Source organism: Vicugna pacos, chromosome 11, assembly GCF_048564905.1.
Source record: "Vicugna pacos chromosome 11, VicPac4, whole genome shotgun sequence".
NCBI classification, from domain to species: Eukaryota; Metazoa; Chordata; class Mammalia; order Artiodactyla; family Camelidae; genus Vicugna; species Vicugna pacos.
This window is the reverse complement of record NC_132997.1, coordinates 88,264,116-88,282,866: the sequence shown is the minus strand read 5'-3', so window position 1 is coordinate 88,282,866 and position 18,751 is coordinate 88,264,116. Positions and strand designations below refer to the sequence as shown.

Here is an 18,751-nt window from a genome sequence, read left to right as displayed (position 1 = left end):
GATAACATAGGGGAAAATCTTTGTAACCTTAGTTTAGGCTAAGATTACTCAAAAAAAAAAACAAATTGATAAATCAAACTCCATCTAAATTAAAAAATTTCTCTTATACACATGGCAAATAATCACATGAAAAATACTTCACATCATTAGTTATTAGGGAAATGCAAATAAAATGAGAATTAGATACCATTACACACTAACTAGAATGGCTAAAAGTTAAAAGACTAACCATAAGAAGAGATTTGGAAGAAGTAAAACTCATACACTGCTGGTGGATATGTAAACTAGTATAACCATTTGGGAAATAGTTTGGTTGTTTCTGAAAAGTTAAACATACATCTGCCATATGATCATTATCCAATAAAAGAATCTTTCAGTATAAAATCAGTGCAGCTTTTTACTAATAACCAAAATTACCACCTAGAAAAATCTATCACAAAATTCTGTTTGTTCAAAACTTCATCATAATGAAAAAGACTATATTAAAATCCAGCCGAGTTCACTCAAGTTCAACATTTTGTTGCATGCTCTGAATAAGATTTATTGCTGTTTTATTCTTAGAATAGAAAAAATGCACCAAATGCAATTAGAGAATATAGCAAAAGGCATTGCCTTTCTTAGTAATATATATGGAGTTACAAGATTTAAAAAAGACAAATGGTAACATACTAATGACAACATCAGTTATACAAAATGAATTTTATTACCTGCAAAATCACCTGCAACTAATAATACAAACCAATTATTTAAAATAAAAGTATGTAAGTACTTACAATAACATGTTCCTCTAAGTGGATTACCAACATAGCGATTTTCAGAGTCACATCTATAGAAATACAAAAAGTTCATTTACTGTTAAACAATAAAATTCAAAAGTCTTAAGTTTTTCTTTAAGCAAAAATGTAATTAAACACTACATTAAAACATCTTAAAAACTATACTATTAATTAAAGTTTTAAAAATAAATCTTTGCAGTTAACGTATATGAGCATGAGAGAAGAAATAAGTGAAAAACAGCAAACATATGAGAGGAATATACGGAATGCTGCAAGGCAGATAGGATAAAGCTATAAATTTTAGGGTATGTCCTCTTTCTTAGTAACATGAGGAAGAATTTTCAAGCCTGGCTAAAGATACAAAGGCAATTTTAGGTAAGGGAAGAAAATTGTGGGAATTCATAAATCCACATAATTTTCTTACTTCTGGTAATCTTTAAAATTACTGTATCTTTCCCCAGTTTCTGCATCAATGAATCTGTATTTTAAAAAGATCTCCTGAATTGCATAATGGAGATCAATTTCCTTTAAATCATCCAAACCTAAGTTCAGGAGCTCAAACTCTGCATTCATGTAAGCAGATTATAACAAAATGAAAGAAGATACGTGAATTCAAACTCATAAATTCCAAGTTCTATTAAATTCTTCAAAAATATGGTTAACTAGAGGAGTGGAGAAAATAGTATTTTCAAAATCTCTGGAGTTCATATGTTTCAATCCCTGCTTCCAGAATTCAATTAAAATGACAATTAGTGCCTAACAGGGATATAGCTTGGTTCTGCATAGTGCTACTTCTTGGAATGCCCTCCAAATTTAATAATTATAAAATATATACACCAAGGTAATGGAATAAAGTGACAGTATTTAAATTATATGTAGCATTTGAAAAGGTGAGGAAGTTCTTCCAAAAATGTCTTTAGTTTTAGTTGAGTTAATTAGAACTGAGGAATAATTTTTAATAAATATATATTTTAATTAATGAAGGGCCAGTTGAGAGTAATAAAGTAATCAGGTTACAGTCTGAATGTATTTTTCAGCCATGCACTTACTAGTTTTTTGTATCCATGTAACAAAAAAATGAGTTGAAGAGTAAATCTTTTTCTATACTAGCTACAAAATTAAAGTAGAAATACAATAGCCCTTTATACTGCTAACTTATCCTCTGTGAAATGAAGGAAACTTGGGGCCTAGGTTTTCTGTGACTGCTCCAAACACCACTTTTTAAACGTGTGGTATACAGCAGTTTTCTAGCTTAAGAAAAGGATCGTACTCATTATTGCTGGGTTGATCACTTCAGAACTTAAACCATTTCTATACTGTTGTTCCTTTCTTTAGAGTCAACTCCTTAAATTTAAATCCTATCACTTAGTACCAACTATACACATAGCACTAAAGAACTGACTGACAATACTGTTATCATTCCTTTTTCTGTCTTACAAAAAGTAAACTTGACTCATTGCAAATGAGTATCTCAATACTACTTTTAGAATAAGAAAACATGCAACATAATATTCCTTGCATTGTTATGCATTATATTCCCTGCATATCTTAGTGCCTAAAGAGGTGATTTTCAAGTTCCCACAGCAATATAAGATGACTAACTCTGACAAAGTACAGGGACTTCATGCACTTTTTAATTATCTGTGAGTTGATTTTAAGAGCTCCAGATACAAACCTATTTTCCAATGTGGAAGTTATACAGTTTTTATTTTTGTTAATATTATTTAGTTTATTCAAATTATATAATATTATATTGGACTAGAAATTACTGTAATATGTTTATCTTCAACATAATATAATTTTTACAAAGGATACATAAAACTTTATTTTCTCCAAACCACATATTTTCTCAGAAAGATGAAATTATATGTCCTTGTTTTGGAAGTAACTTTTGCTGGCTTTCATGACTCAAGATCGGAAATTTAACAGAAATAAGGAATTAACACCACCTTATTAAGGATTAAACTCAAAGGCTTTACAGAGTCCTTGAAGGTATCCAATATAAAAATTATATTCTCTTTAACATTTTCAAACTCAAAAAAGCAAATTAGAAACAAAGCTTCTAAAATATTTTATATTAATCAATAATTATGGGGTGAATTTTGAATGTATAGAAATATTTTCAAAATATATAACTATGAGTTGAGTTTAAACAACAATTTTTGGTATTTTAATTTCAGGTATCATTTAAAGAATCATCAGTGGTTACAAACAACTAAGGAAACAAATAATTGCAAAGGAAACATAATGGAATTTTAGGCATAAAATTAAGCCAAAAAAACACAAAAGTAGATATAAATAAATTGAAAGACATCTCAACATTATCAGGTTGGCTGTTAATTTCAAAGATAATGCTTAATTTGATCTAATTAAAATTTTAATGAGCTTTAAAGGAGCTAGAAAAGTTGAACTTAATGTTCAAATGTACTTATAAACATACAAGAATAGCTAGGGAAAAAACAACGAAAAGGAAGAGATTTGAGGGGAGCTAAACTTACAAGACATTAAAATATACTCAAAGTCTCTATAATTAAAATAGTGTGATATTAGTACATCAACAAAAAGACCAATGGTACAGAAGAGAAATTTCAGAAACGGGCTTAACTATCATTAACTAAAAATCTAGTATATGATAAAAGTAGTATTTTGATGACTAGGGTAAATGTACAATGCAGTACTATGCACTTGTAAACAAAACCAAACAAAAAGATGATGAAGATCTTTATGACTTGATACAGATGTGTGTCTACAGTATGTTATCCTTTGTGTAAGAAGGAAAAGAATGAATGTATGTATATGTGTGTATGCATGTGTGTATAAAGACACATAAAGTCATTTAAATGGTTTTATCTTTACAAAAAGAAACACAGGAAAGATAAACCAGAAAACAATGAAGTTGATTACCTACTGGAGAAGAAAGGTGGAAATCGGGAGTAATCCTTCTCTGTATACTTTTTAATACTTTTGTCTTTTGAAAGAATGTTACTGTCTAACATACTCTCAAAAAACTATATTAAACCACTAAGAATGGGAATGGAAAAAAAAAATTAAAACACAAAGTAAACTGAAAGAAACAAACTTAATGAATTTCAAATAAATATTATATAGCCATGCCAAAGAGAAAGGAAATGGGAAGGAGGGTAGGAGGAAAGAGGTGGGGAGGAAAGGAAGAGGAAGAAAGGGAGAGGAAGAGAGAGGAAAGGAGGAAGGAAGGAGGGAAGGAGGGAGGAAAAGACAGTTTCAAGTAACATACGAATGCAATTTTTGACTATATATTCTCTCAATCTTGGGTAAGATGAGGTAGAGAAAAAAAAGTGAAATCAAACTTTGAAATCTTTTGAGTACGTTTGTTTATTAAAGTGATACAGACAAAGCAATTCTGAAAATATTTTAAATGCATTATAGAATTGAACAAATAAGGAACGTGTTAATGTCATTGGAAACCATTGTTTACACTGAGGAAGAAGAGACACAGAAACACTGAACTGGAGAAGGCCCAAAAGAACCTTGTGGGGATGGGATGAAATCAGAAGTCTGAGTAGGAAGTAATGCTTTGTAATGTATGTGTATATGCATGCATATGTACAAATTTAAATGTATGTATATACTTCATATATATGTACTTATGTCTATTTATTTTAATTATTCTCTAGCTCTGTTCACTGAAAAGGGCACTAAGGAAAGACACCTCGGTAACAAAGAACATATAAGTAGCACCAAGATACTGGTCTCTAATATGATTCTCTTACAATAAAAAAAAAACCCTCTACAAAAAAGAAAAAAAGCTGATTATGAGGCAGGACAGGTACAAGATGAGCGTATAACACCTTATATCAAAAGTAAAGACGTGTTTCCAAAATAACAGGTACATGTCATAAAAACACAAAGAACCAGCTTAAAGTAGCTCCCACTGACCAAATGCCAAATGATTAGGTAGAGCAGTGAATTATGAACCATAGGGGAAAACAGGAATCCATGAGTTCATATCAACAGTAAATAGATAAATAAATGGTTCTGAGGACCGATAGGTAAATGCAGAGGGAGCATGTGAGTTAGTAATCATCATAGTAAAGATCGAGATCAGGCAAGAATAATCAATTTTTTCATGTCATAGATATGTCATGTCCTATCAGATAAATTTCTCTCATGTCTAATTCACTCAAAAAAAAAAACGAAAAAGAATTTGGATCTATTTGTCATACCTCTAAAAACCGACTACTAAATGCATTCTAATAGCAGTCACCACCCATGGGAAAATATTTTCATTACAAGGGATGAATTGAATAAAATCTCAGATAAATGTAGTTATGTATAAATTTATAAATGTATAAAATGTATGTGTAAATGTATCACTATATTCAATGCTGTGCTACACAAACCAATGATATTCCCATTTTATCTCTTACATGCCAAGATAAGATGGTAAAATCATTTGTGTTAATCTGTTATAAATATAATAAGATGATATACTGAAACGTTCATCAGTCATTATAGATTTTCATGTAACCTATATAATAATGTGATCTAGAAGCAAGATTATCATCTATCAATTTCAATACAGACCTCATAAATAAATGCAAGTTAAAAAATCAGAATGGAGGACCTCACAAACAACTATTTTCAACAAAAAGAGAGCAATATAAAGCAAATTCTAAATTTTTTCTTAAAGCAATTTTTCACACATGAATGTAAAATAATCAGATTAATAAAAATGTTTTAAACTATGTTTTATTCTGTAATACACCATGTTTAATAATACAAAAGTAAAATTTCTTTCTAGATAGTCTATTTTTAGAAGAGTTTTAATTTGCAGTGTTGAAATCATTATACCAATTCCAAAAAGTATATCTTCTCTCAAAGAAGAGAGATTCCCTTCATGGCTGGGAAACTCTGAAAGCACTTAAGTGTGTATTATGTAAATATTTAGTCCACAAATACGTAATTCAATAAACAAAATAAAAGAGCAGTTGGATATACTTGTATTAGTTACCTATTGCTAAATTACCACAAACTTAGTGGTTTAATCAATATGTATTTATCACCTCACAGTTTTTGTGGATCAGGGGTCTGAACATAGATAGCATAGCTGGTTTCTCTTATTCAGAGACTCAGTGGGATGTAATCAAGATATTAGCTGGAGCTGGGGTTCACTGCATGGCTCCAATCAAGGTGTCAGCTGGAGTTAGGTTCTCATCAGACACTTGACTAGGGGTGTATATGCTTCTAAGCTCCCTCAGGGGGTTGGTATAATTGATTTCCTTGCAGCTATGGAACTGAGGGCCTTGGTTTTTTACTTGCTGTTGGCTGAGGCTGCCCTCAGCTCTTAGAGGATGCCTTCAGTTTCACTTCTTCAAAGCCAGCAAAGGAGAAAGTCTCTAGAGCAAGTCTTCAAGCAAGACACAGACTTAAAGCACATTCATGCAAGTGACATATCATCACCTTTACTATATAATGTAACAAAATCATATAAGTGATATCCTATCACCTTTGCTTAATTTTCTGGTTTAGAAGCAAGTCACAGATCATGACCACGTTCAAGGAAAGGGGATTATATGATAGTGTGTAAATATCAGAAGCAGAGATCATGGCTTCTCATCTTAGGGTCTGTCCACCATATTTCTGTTGTACGTAAATTTTAATTATAAAATATTTTGATATATTTATTTGAGATATGGACATGTACTAACCTAATCTGTATAATAAATAATTCAAGAAGTTAAAGTATTTGATCAAGTTCAACTCAGTTTATAAGAGGTAAACAGAATATGAAGGGAAAAGTACAGATATAAAAAATAATTCTTTAACTAGTATTTGTTACATTATACAAATTATATTAGTATTTCTGATATGTAAGCAGAGTAGTATTTTTAAAATTCAGAATATTTCTGTATAAAGATTAGATACAAACATTAAAAGCCTTCAGAAGTCTTCTGCATGGCTTAATTAAAAACATAACTTCAAAGTGTTTCTGTGTCTAAGCAAAGAGATAATCATCCTCTACTCCCACTAAGCAAACAGTCAGACCTTTTTAGAAAGCAGATTTAGGCTGAAATATTCATTAGAGACTTTGAAAGAGTAAATATTGTCATTACATGTCACCTAAATAATGGTTACCATTTATGTAAATGACATTACATTATAAACATCACTTGTGAAAAAACAAAATATAAAATAACTTCTATGTGCTAAAATATACCATTTCATTTTGTCCCTATTGATTTAAATATTAAAAATATATATATATATCTTATCATGAGATATAATGTTTCCACTCAGAAGCTAGAAAAGGAGGATATCTACTTGCTCCAAAAACTTGAAACATAATAGATAATCTGAAATGGCTGAGAATCTGATAAATAAATTCGTGTCCTTATGAGAAATTACAAAAATTATACACAGGATAAAACACACTTGCTTTTGCTTTGTTCTCCTCTAAAGAAACCCATAAAAATCATATCACATAATACAAACTAAAGTATGACATTAAGTAGTATCATAGTATCAATATTGATACCACACTTCGAAGACAATGTATCATAAAAAATAAGATTCAGACATGAAGGTATGGTAAATCCTGATAGCATAGGAGGTGCGGGTTCTAAAATTATAAGGCTATTTATGGATTTCAAAGCCCAATAATAAAAACTAGAACTAATGAGGTAATTGAAGACTACTAAAAACAGTAGATTTCATTTTTTAATGCTTAAAAGCATTGGAGAGCAAAAAGAGTGAAAAATTACCAGGCCAGGATGCAAGAAGGATGGAATCCCAGGATGGCCAATCATTTGCGGGATCCTCTTACCCTCAATTATGAATGGGAACAGCACAGGAAAAACCACTGGAGCCTAGGCCCACCAAAGGTTGGTGAGCTAAGTATCAGAGTGTAACCTTAGGAGCAAGGGCATAAAAAGGCCTTCCAGAGACTGCAGATCTGCTTTGAACACCTTCATCCCTAAAAGTGATTAAGGTACTATGCCCTCAGGCACATAGCAGAATTAAATTCTCTTCAGATTGAATTCACTGTATCAAATTATCTATAAATATATTTTGAAAATATGGTTTCAGTACAAAATAAAAAATAACCAGTCATGGAAATAGATAAGGAAGCAAGATAAAGATACCAGCAGAAATAAAGGATGATGGAAACAGAGCCAAGGAATTTAGATATTATCTAGGAAAATCCACAGGCTTTAAAATAACTATTATATTGGAGGAGATAATGGACAAGATTAAAAACTTGCCCAAATTTTGTAAACTATAAAAGGCAAATTAGAAACTATAACAGAGTAAGAATAAGAATTTAGTATGAAAAAATGAAAAATATAAAAAACATCAAATGAAAATGCAATAACCAAATCAAAAACTGAATGGATGAGGTTAATAGCAAATTAGAAACACTGGAATAAAGAAGAGTAAATTTAAAAAATAGGTCAGGAGAGAGTGAAAAATATGAAAAACACATAAAAGTTATGGTGTCACTGGAGTCTTAGAGCAGAAGACAGGGAGATTGGAGAAAAAGCAACATTTGACACGTACTGGCTGAACTTTGTGAAACACCCAACATGATAAATTTAAAAGTAACAACAATAACTAAGCACATCAAAGTAACTGGCAAGACAAAAAGGAAAAAAAATTTAAAGCCAAAGAATAAAAGACATAAGAAGAAAATAAAAATTTGAATAATTTATTACTTTTAAAGAAATTCAGTAGCTTGTATCTTATTTTAAAGAAATAATTAAAACTTTTCCACACAGAAAAATCTAAAATCACCTGGTGATATTGGTGATATTACTTAATACAGGAGACGACAAGGACGTTTTTAAAAGAACTGGCCCCCCCCAAGGCACTAACCATATGGGAAAGACTGATGTATTGGAGTATGTTAAAATTAATAACTTCTCTTCATCAAAGACATACACAACAGTGTGAAAACCCAAACTACAAAGTGCCATTTACCACACATAACATCAATAAAAGATGCATCAGAATGTATAAAGCATTATTACAAATGATTAAGAAAAAGAGACCACAGTAGAAGAAATCACAGGAAACTTAGAAGAGCACTGTTTCATGAAAGAGGAGTTCAACTGATGATTAAACATATAAAACTCTTTAAAGATTAAACATTAAACCTGTAAGAACTAAAGAATCACTTTAGTTCTTAAGGAAATGCAAATTCAAGTTGCAACGTATCAATTATACATCCATCAGAATCTTTAAATTTAAAATGTCTTATAACACCATGTATTGTCAAGAGTTTAGAGTGTACAGCGTCGAAAGGAATATTATTGCATATAACAATTTTATGAAAAGTTAATTCTCTAAAATTAAAAATATGGATACCCAACACATACCTATCTAAAATGTATGCACTTGTGAACCAGGAGACATACAGAAGGATACTCATAAGCACATTAATTGCAATGGCAAAAAAAAAAAAAAGACTAAAATTATCAAATTGGAAAATGAGAGAGCAATTAAAAGAAGTGTGGTATAATCATACAATGAAATACTCTACAGCATTGAAAAGCATCAAATTATAGCTATATGGATGCAAGAACTTGAATGAATATCAACACATTATATTAAGTGAAAGAAATTAGACATAAAATAGAGCAATAATGAAGAGAAAATATTTGCAAAAAATGCATCTGATAAAACTGTTATCCAAAATATATAAAGAACTGTTAAAATTCAACAGTAAGAAAACAAATACCCCAATTTAAAAATGGGCCAAAGAGCCTAACTTTCCTCACCAAAGAAGACAGAAAATAAGAAAATGAAAAGATACTGCACACTGCATGTCATCAGGGAAATTCAAATTAAAACAACAATAAAATACCACTATACACTTATTAGAATGGCCAAAGTCCAGGATAGTGACAACACGAAATGCTGACAAGTATGTGGAATGTGGAGCAACAGGAACTCTCAGTCATTGCTGGTGGAAATGAAAAATGGTACAGCCACTTTCAAAGATATTTTGGCAGTTTCTTACAAAATTAAACATACTGTTACCATATGATCCAGCAATTGCACTCTTTGGTATTGACCCAAAGAAACTGAAAACTATGTGCACATAAAAACCTACATATGGTTGTTGATAGCAGTTTTATTCATAATTGCTAAAATTTGGAAGTAACCAAGATGTCCTCCTGGAGGTAAATGGATAAATAAACTGTGGTACACCTACATGATGGAATGTTATTCAGCTCTAAAAAGAAATAAACAATCAAGCCATGAAAAGACATGGAGGAAACTTAAATGTATATTATGAAGTGAAAGGAGACATTCTGAGAAGGCTATATAGTGTATGATTCCAATTATCTGACATTTTGGAAAAAGCAAAACTACAGCAACAGTACAAATCAGTAGTTGCCAGGAGTTAGGGGAGACAGGAGGATAAACAAGAGAAGCACCGAAGATTTCCAGGGCAGTTAAAGCATGTGATACTATAACAATGAATACATGCCATCACACATTTGTCGAAACCCACAGAATGCACACCACCGAGAGTCAACCCCAATGTAAACTCTGGACTTAATTGTAACAAATGCATCATTCTGGTAAGGGAAATAGATAATGGGAGAAGCTATGCATCTATGGAGTAAGGGGTATATGGGAAATTTCTGTATCTTCTGATAATTCTGATATTGCTGTGAATCTAAAACTGCTTTAAAAAATAAAGTCTAAAAAAAACCAGATTTATAAAACAAGTCAATGAAGAGTTTTTTAAAAAATAACAATTTAAAATCTTTGAAATTAAGAAAGCAACCTAAAAATAATTATTGGTTCAAAATAGAATAAAAATTGAAATCACTGATAATTTAGAAACTATTTCACATTAAAAATACAATCTGAATAGTGATTAATTTTGTGTGTGTGTGTGTTTGTGTGTGTGTCTGATTTTGTTATCAGGATGATGCTGGCTTTGTAGAAAAGAGTTTGGAAGAGTTCCTTCCTCTTCAATTTTCTGGAATAGTTTAAGAAGGATAAGGGTTAACTCTTCTTTAAATGTTTTATAGAATACACCTGTATAGCTCTGGTCCTGGACTTTTGGTTGTTGAAAGTTTTTTGATTACTGATTCAATTTCTTTACTAGTAGTAAGTCTTTTCATATTTTCTACTTCTTTCAGATCCACTCTTGGGAGATTGTACATTTCTAGGAATTTATCCATTTCTTCTAAGTTGTCCGTTATACTAGCATAAAATTGTTCACAGTCATATCTTATGATCCTTTGATTTTTTTTTTCTTGGTGTGAGTTGTAAACTTTTCCTCTTTCGTTTCTGATTTTATTTATACTGGCCCTCTCCCTTTTTTTTCTTGCTGATTCTGGCTACAAGTTTACCAGTTTGGTTTATCTTCTCAAAGAACCAGCTTTTAGTTTCATTGATATTTTCTACTATTTATTTTAGTCTCTACTTTATTTTTTTATGCTCTGATCTGTATTGTTTATTTACTTCTACTAACTATAGGTTTTGTTTGTTCTTCTTTTTCTACTTCTTATAGGACTAAGGTTAGACTGTTTATTTGAGTTTTTTTGCCTTCTGAGATAAGCTTGTATCACTATAATCTTCCCCCTTAGAGCTGTTTTTGATATAACTCATAGATTTTTGGATCATTGTATTTCCATTTTCATTTGTCTGCAGGTGTTTTCTGATTTCCTCTTTGAATATTTTGTTGACTCACTGGTTGTTTAGTAGTATGTTGTTTATACTCCACGTGTTTGTGTTTCTTGTGGTTTGTCCTTGTATAATTGATCATTAAAATATGCAAGGGTTAGGGGCACCAACCCCCTGAATATTCAAAAATCCATGTATAAATGTTGACTCCCTCAAAACTTAACTACTAAGAGCCTACTGTTGAGGGGAAGCCTTACTGATAACTTAAGAATCAATATGTACTTTGTATGGTATATGTATTATAAACTGTATTCTTACAAATGTTCTCAAAAGAAACAAACAGATCATTTTCCATGGCTAACAGACTTCTTTGGATAAAAAATTTTACACATAATTTTGGAGAATCCTTTATTAATTTTTAAAATAATTATATAATTATTAAGTTGGAATTTAGAGTTTATGTTAAATAAAGCATATTATGTCTAACACAAACACACGTTTGCATATATACAATTCAAAACTATAAAAACAATTTTAATACATGAAGTATATAAGTAAAACATTTAAATAACAGGAAACTACGTTTCAAAGTTACTTATTTTGGAGGGGGGAGAATAAATCTTGAGAACAACTAAATTATTAAAAGACAAAAACCACTCATAAAGCTACTGAAAGTGGAGTAACAACAAGAGTAGGTTCATGTCTAATGAAATAACAAAGAAAAAGAAGAAAAGATAAAAAACCACTTGAAAGGCCTAAATTAATATAATGATCAGAATTAATAATAAAAGATTCAAAAGGAAGAAAGGCTTAGAAACACTGGACTTGAGCTGTTTAACAAGATGTAGAGGAAAATTACAAAGATAACAATGTAGACTTGATATTTAAGATATTTTTCCAGAAAAAATTAGAATGTTTCTTTTTTTCAGAGATACCAAAAGACCAACACATTTTATAGGCTCTGTTTTGAAGCCTCCACAAAATTGTCATTTTAAAAGCTTTATTTTTTATGAAAATTAATAAAATGCAAGTAAACACACCTTACAATCCTACTGGTTACTTAATTAACACAACACTAAACTTAAAAAGGGAAACCTGTAACAATTAGTTCTACAGCAAGAATTCAACCCACAAAAGTTCTAAAAAATCATTTTTACTTACAATTGGCATTGGTCACCTTTTATTCCTTTAGTTGTGCAGAAACATTTTCCTGTGTGCATATGACAAGTATTTGCATGGCCACTGCATGTACAAGCTGAAAGTCAAAACCAAAGTGATACTGAATATTCTCCATCACAAACACGTGCATCACATTTCAGTAAAGGTTTTATTACTATCTTATTTTAATACCATCAATTCTCCTCTTGTCAGCTAAAAACTAGGGTTTTCATATGTTATTTTTTAATTAAAGGGAAGTAGGTGCACTTATTTAAAATTTTTGTAAAACTCTTTAAACCTTTGGAGTGTCCTGAAGTCTAGTGTGGATCCAGGTATTTATCTCATCCTTCTCTGGATTTTTTGGCATTTCTAATTTGGTCCATCTGCTTAATGAAATGAGTTTCAAAGAGCACAAGATCTTTGAAGTCAGATAGCTCAGTTTCAAAACATACCTCTATGATCACCTGCTACATGACCTTGGGCAATTTATGTAAACTCTCTAGCTTTGGTTTCTTCATTTTCAAAAGGAGAAAGGAGCAGTCAGGACTTACGTAAGAATTAAATGAGATAATGTATTTTATATTCCTAACACATATCAAGCACTTAATAAATGCAGCTATTAGTTCTTCTATTATTATCACGGTCAACAATAAAAACATAGTTATGCATTTTGTAAAAAGGCATGTTTATTTGCCCTAAAATCAACCTTTTAAACTTCTGAGATCATTCTCACTTTTCGTATTTCAGAATACTACCTGAAACATTCCATGGTATAATAATTACACAAAGTCAATTTGGTTCATATGAACTCATTTCATTTTCTTACTTTGCATTCTTTTGTTAAAGACCAGCATTTCAATTATTTAGGACATGAACCCCACACTTTATTGTGCCCAACATTGAATCAGCTAGTAAGTTCTAGTTACTCTATGCAGTCTTTCTAGCATCTGACGCTCCTTTCTATTGTGATAGCCAGCATTCAATCCCTGTCACTCAGGTTCTATTACTGACACCAATACAATCACACAACTGATCTTTCTGACTTCAGTATGTATACAACCCATTCTCCTATTCTGAGACAAATTCTATAGAGATAAGGCTGATCATGTCATTAGCCCTTTCAAAAACCTCTCATGAGAACTACTATGTTCCTGCACACCACCAGCTAGTTAAACCATCCTAGTGATAAAAATGAAATGAGGTGGCCTTTTCCTGACTTTCATGCACATTTAAAAATAAGCTAATGAGTCACTGGCTTAGATCAAAATAGAATTCTAAGCTTCCCGTTAACTGTTTATGATTATTTGTATTGAAAATATATACCACTAATTAAAGTAAATACATATACCACTACGTATACATAGGAATTATGTTTAGAACTGTATGTTTTTTCCTAGAAGAGATTTCTACATAGAAGTAATTTTTCTTCACAAAGAATATTTAAATAAATTAGCATAATTTTCCCTTAAGTTTGTATCATTAACTGTGGAAACACAATACAAGAGAATTACAGAAATGAATGATAAGGTGTAGAAATGCAAGGAATAAACAAAATTATCATGAGCAATAAAGGGACTCACATATTAATAACTGTAACTTCATGAATATACCATGATATCTTTTAATACTAACTTGCAGTTTCATATTAATACTATCATGTATTCAAAACTTCACTAGAAAAACAAATGATACACTTTAATATTTAAAAACTTGGGAAAACCTTTTATTTATCCTTTATGGCAGAACTAGGTAATAGTTACACTTGCAGAGTTTCTTCAAAGAATTATCATTGTATAGTAGCTTTAATAATTTCTGAGACAGAGAAAAATTGTTTTAAAACACCTTTTAATGTAAACTCATTTTGAGAGAATTCCCTTGTGGTGCTGAACTTCAGGCTAAAATGGCACAAATGTATTTTAAACTCAATTGTTCAAAATTTATACTTCATGACAGTGTTGAAATTATTCTGTCGTTGTCAGCATTTGAGGTTATCTTTTTATGCTGAATAAGCACCTATAAAATCATCATATGGTGGCTTTTTGTTTGGCAAATTTTATATGATGATGATATTATAGCCTAGAGGAACATTACATGGTTACATGATACTTCTGTTCCCCTATAATATAAAGTTGCAATATCAACTTATAACAAAAACTAAACAATAAGGACAGAAAAAAAAAGATGCTGTAAGAGTTATTCAAACGAATTGTATATAAAGACTATGGTTTAGAAACATGAAACCAAAAAGGAGTCAGTGGTAATACTTGTTTCAAAGTCAGTCTGTGTGCCCAGGTCCTTTCATTGCTACATCATTGCTATCTGTCAAACACATAAACAACAATATCTGGGAGTTAGGAGATTGCACCTATTTAATTTCCTTTGTATACTTCCAGCATAATTAATACTTGATATTTAGTAGATATGTTACACATTAGGTTTCAAACATAGGAATAATTCTGGCAAAGGCAAATGTTCAAATAGCCACACGACTTAAAATTTTATTCTTCAAACCTAATTCTTTTTATTTACAGCTCTAAACCCAAATTTTCATCGTATGTGGCTTGTGAAAAGAGGAGACAGCATAGCTGCTTCTTTTCACTATAAATAAACATGAAATGCTGATATCAATAATATCTTAGCAATATGATTTTTCTCACTAAAAACTCAAAAATTACAACTATTGCCATGCATTGGCCTGTTGTTGAGAGTGTGATTTTTTTTTCTATTGGAAAAATGACAGTTCTCATAATTTAAAATAGGTCATTTCCCTTCTGGAGATTACACTGTCTACTCAGGACACCGGGCAAACTCGACTTGCCTAAACAAACAGCAAATGAAAAACTAAAAATGATTCTTTCCCCAATAAATGAAGTACAGCAAAGCTCAATTATTCAGTCACTGTTCCTGGATTTGTTGAATGCTTTGGGGTGAAAGGCACTAATTTAGAACTATTCTGATGAAAATGAGTGTCAACAAAAATCTAGAACTTACGGACTGCACCATGAAGTAACTGGTACTGTTCCGAGGATTTACATAAAGTGCCAAGAGGGCTATAAGATTTATATTTTATAATCCAAAGCCATCTAACATATTCAAACATAAGAAGAAGCTCTAACCATCTGTTCTAAGGGTCAGTGAACTATATCTGAGAGGCCAAGTCCTCATTGCCTATTTTTTGACGTCCCATAAGCTAAGAACGGTTTTTATATTTTCAAAGGACTGTGAAGATGGAGGAGGAGAAGCTGGAGGAAAAAAGCTAGAGGAGGAGCAGGACAAGGCAGCAGCAACAGCAGCAATCATACCTGGGCCACAAAAAAACAAAATATTTACTCTCTGACCCGTTAGAGGGAAAAAAAATGGCCAATCCCAGATCTATAATCACAAAGCTGGAGTCACATAATTTGACAGTTTTAAATTCTGACTGGATGTTAAAAACTAAAATCTCATTTAAAACAAATAAGGTTTGGAATTTTTTTTTTTTGACAGAATACAGTTAAAAATTTGAAAGATTCTGACCAAAAAAAATTTCAACCCAACTCTTCTGGCATGGTATTTTTAATATCTTCAGTTTAGCTTTGATAAAATAACTTTAGTCATATTTCATTTTTTTACTCTAGCAAGATAAATTTCTGGAATACCCATAATGACTATCATTAAAATTTAAAAAACCCTCTAAATTTGAGTCCTTATACTTTATTTCTTCAATCTGAAGTTTTCACATATCTAAAATAATAGGGCAAAATATTAATACCCTATACAGATGAGGCAAAAATGACACATTTCATTAGAATCTATCCACAAAGCAAATATTAATATCAAATAAAGTACCAGGTGTTTTTTCCCATATTCAGTCTGCCACCAAAAATTACTACTTGCCTCAAGTTCAAATTCTTAAATTCCAATTTATTGAATTTTTTGGTATCTCTTTATAAATCTGCATTGTTTGCAATGAGATTATTTTTAAAGAATGCCTTGAATAGTTATTAATCAATGAATCAAATCATCTGAAAAAAGTTGTTGAGTACTGTTAAAAATACAAGATACGAAGGATGTTAATTACAAGAACAATATTTTGCAACTGTATATGACTGTACTATTTCTGAAGTATTTTCACATGCATTACCTATTTAATTTTTACACCATATGTATTATATTCATTCGATAGAGGAACAGCTTCAAAGAAATGAAAAAAACTTGTCCACATTCATACATCTAATAAGTAGTAAGGAATTATATTCTGAGATTCTTTTAACTTCTTGATAGAAAATATGTATTTGTGTGTGGATGAACTTATGCACATATAGATAACATGTAACATTCTTGACCATATATGCTTGTTAAATTTCAAATATGTTCTTTTATAACTGTTTGAAAGCTGAAACTAACCTGAGAACATCAGTGATAAAAATGTATTCAGCAATATAAGTTCACACTTAAATATAAGCACTAGGATTACAAGGTTGATTCATTATTAAGAAAGTCATTAACACAACAGATTAACAAATCTAAAAAGAAAAAAATATGGTTGTCTCCACAGATGCTGAAAAGTCTTTGGCAAAAGTCAATGCCTATTCCTGATAAAACATACAATAAAACTAACTGAAGGATACTTTCTCAGCATGATTATACACACACACACATAAGAGCCAGTGTCTTGCTTACTAAGAAAACAATGGAATCATTGCTTCCGTTAAGATCAAGAACAAGGCAAGACTGCCCAATATCTCTAGTACTATTAACACTGTATTAGAGACATTAGCCGATGTAATTGTAAGTGAAAAATTAATTGATGCATAACAACTAGAAAAAAAGTGAAACTATCTCCACTTATAAATGAAATGACAGCATGCCTAGAAATCCTAGAGAATCCATGTTAAAACAAATCAAAATGATAAGGAATTCAGTAAAGTAATACATTTTGAAAATTAATATACAGAAGTCAATAGCCCTCTAACAATAACAAGGTAAAGGATATAAAATATTATTTGTACTTGTTATGAAAAACATAAAATACTTAGGAATAAATTTTAACAAAAAATACGGAAAACCCACAGAACGCACAAAAGTATCATTGTGCAAATAAAAAGGAGAAGGGAGATCATGTGGAAGGTGCCAAAGTAAGCCATGCATGGAAAAGTTTTCCAGCAAGTGAAAGTTCAGTGACTAATATCTCTAGCAGTTTCATGAGATTCAGAGCATAGACAGTTCTTTTAAAAGGCGTCTATGAGAAAAGAGCAGTAAACTTCATCTTCTAATAACCCACGACCAGAGGTCATTCTAACACACCCGACAATATCAGGACCAGTTTCCGTAAACTCCGTTCTTGCTGCCCTTAAAATTCCTTTTAAGAGAACAAAAAGGTTGAAAAGAGCTTGAAAAGATGGAGTAGACAGAGAAAACTTAGGGTTACTGAGCGTTTGACGTTAGAGGAACACTTCTACCAAGGAAAACGAAGCGTTTCAAAAAGTTGGTTTAGAGAAAAGAGAAACTAGCTTAAAACATCATAAAAGCTATGCAATGAAGACTGTTTTTTAATCATACACTTGAAACAGGCAGCACTACATGATTTTAAAAGGCTTGTTTCTTAAATTTATATAAAAATGTCCTTTTGAAGAGAATTCTGTATCAAAGTATAAATTCATGACTATATCATATACTAAATATCTACATATAATTATATAATTATTCATTTAATGACCTCTGTCTTTGAAATACTTAAAATCTCAGACTGCTTTTCTCTGCCACACAGGATGGTAACGTGTACTCAAAACATACAAACTTTTAACCTTGTGTCAAAACAATTAATAGAAACAAGGTTTCCATATCGAGTGATTTTAATTTTTCTGATTTGTAGATTATTCAGGTCAATGCTCCCAGTTCAAGAGAATTAGACTTCCCACATTTATTTTAAGAAATGCTCAAGTTCATTTGGTTATTAACTTTCAGCTTCTGTGAACAATCTGCAATAGGTAAGAAGGGTTTACAATTTTTAAAACTCCCATCCTAGTAGAGGGAAAGAAGAATTATTTCATCTTCTTTTTCACTACCATCAAGTCTCAGAGAATACGTGTCTCATAGCCTAGTGTGTTTACTAGAGTTTTACATATTTCTATTAAAGTCTGCTATGGACAGATTATCAATAATATGCTAAAAAGAAAAACATAAGTTCTGCTAATAAGAAGGAAAGGCAAAAA

General features: G+C 31.0%; 1 protein-coding gene across 5 annotated transcripts in view; it reads right to left on the bottom strand.

Moving 5' to 3' along the window:
* Positions 1-18,751, bottom strand: part of ATRNL1 (attractin like 1) — a 626,998-nt gene that overhangs the window by 419,624 nt on the left and 188,623 nt on the right. For all 5 annotated transcript variants that reach the window (XM_072971947.1, XM_072971950.1, XM_072971948.1 and 2 more), the window contains 2 exons: positions 12,561-12,654; positions 774-826 (listed from right to left, as the gene is read on the bottom strand). In XM_072971947.1, the coding sequence (XP_072828048.1) occupies positions 774-826; positions 12,561-12,654 (147 nt within the window). The remainder of the gene's footprint in view (positions 1-773; positions 827-12,560; positions 12,655-18,751) is intronic.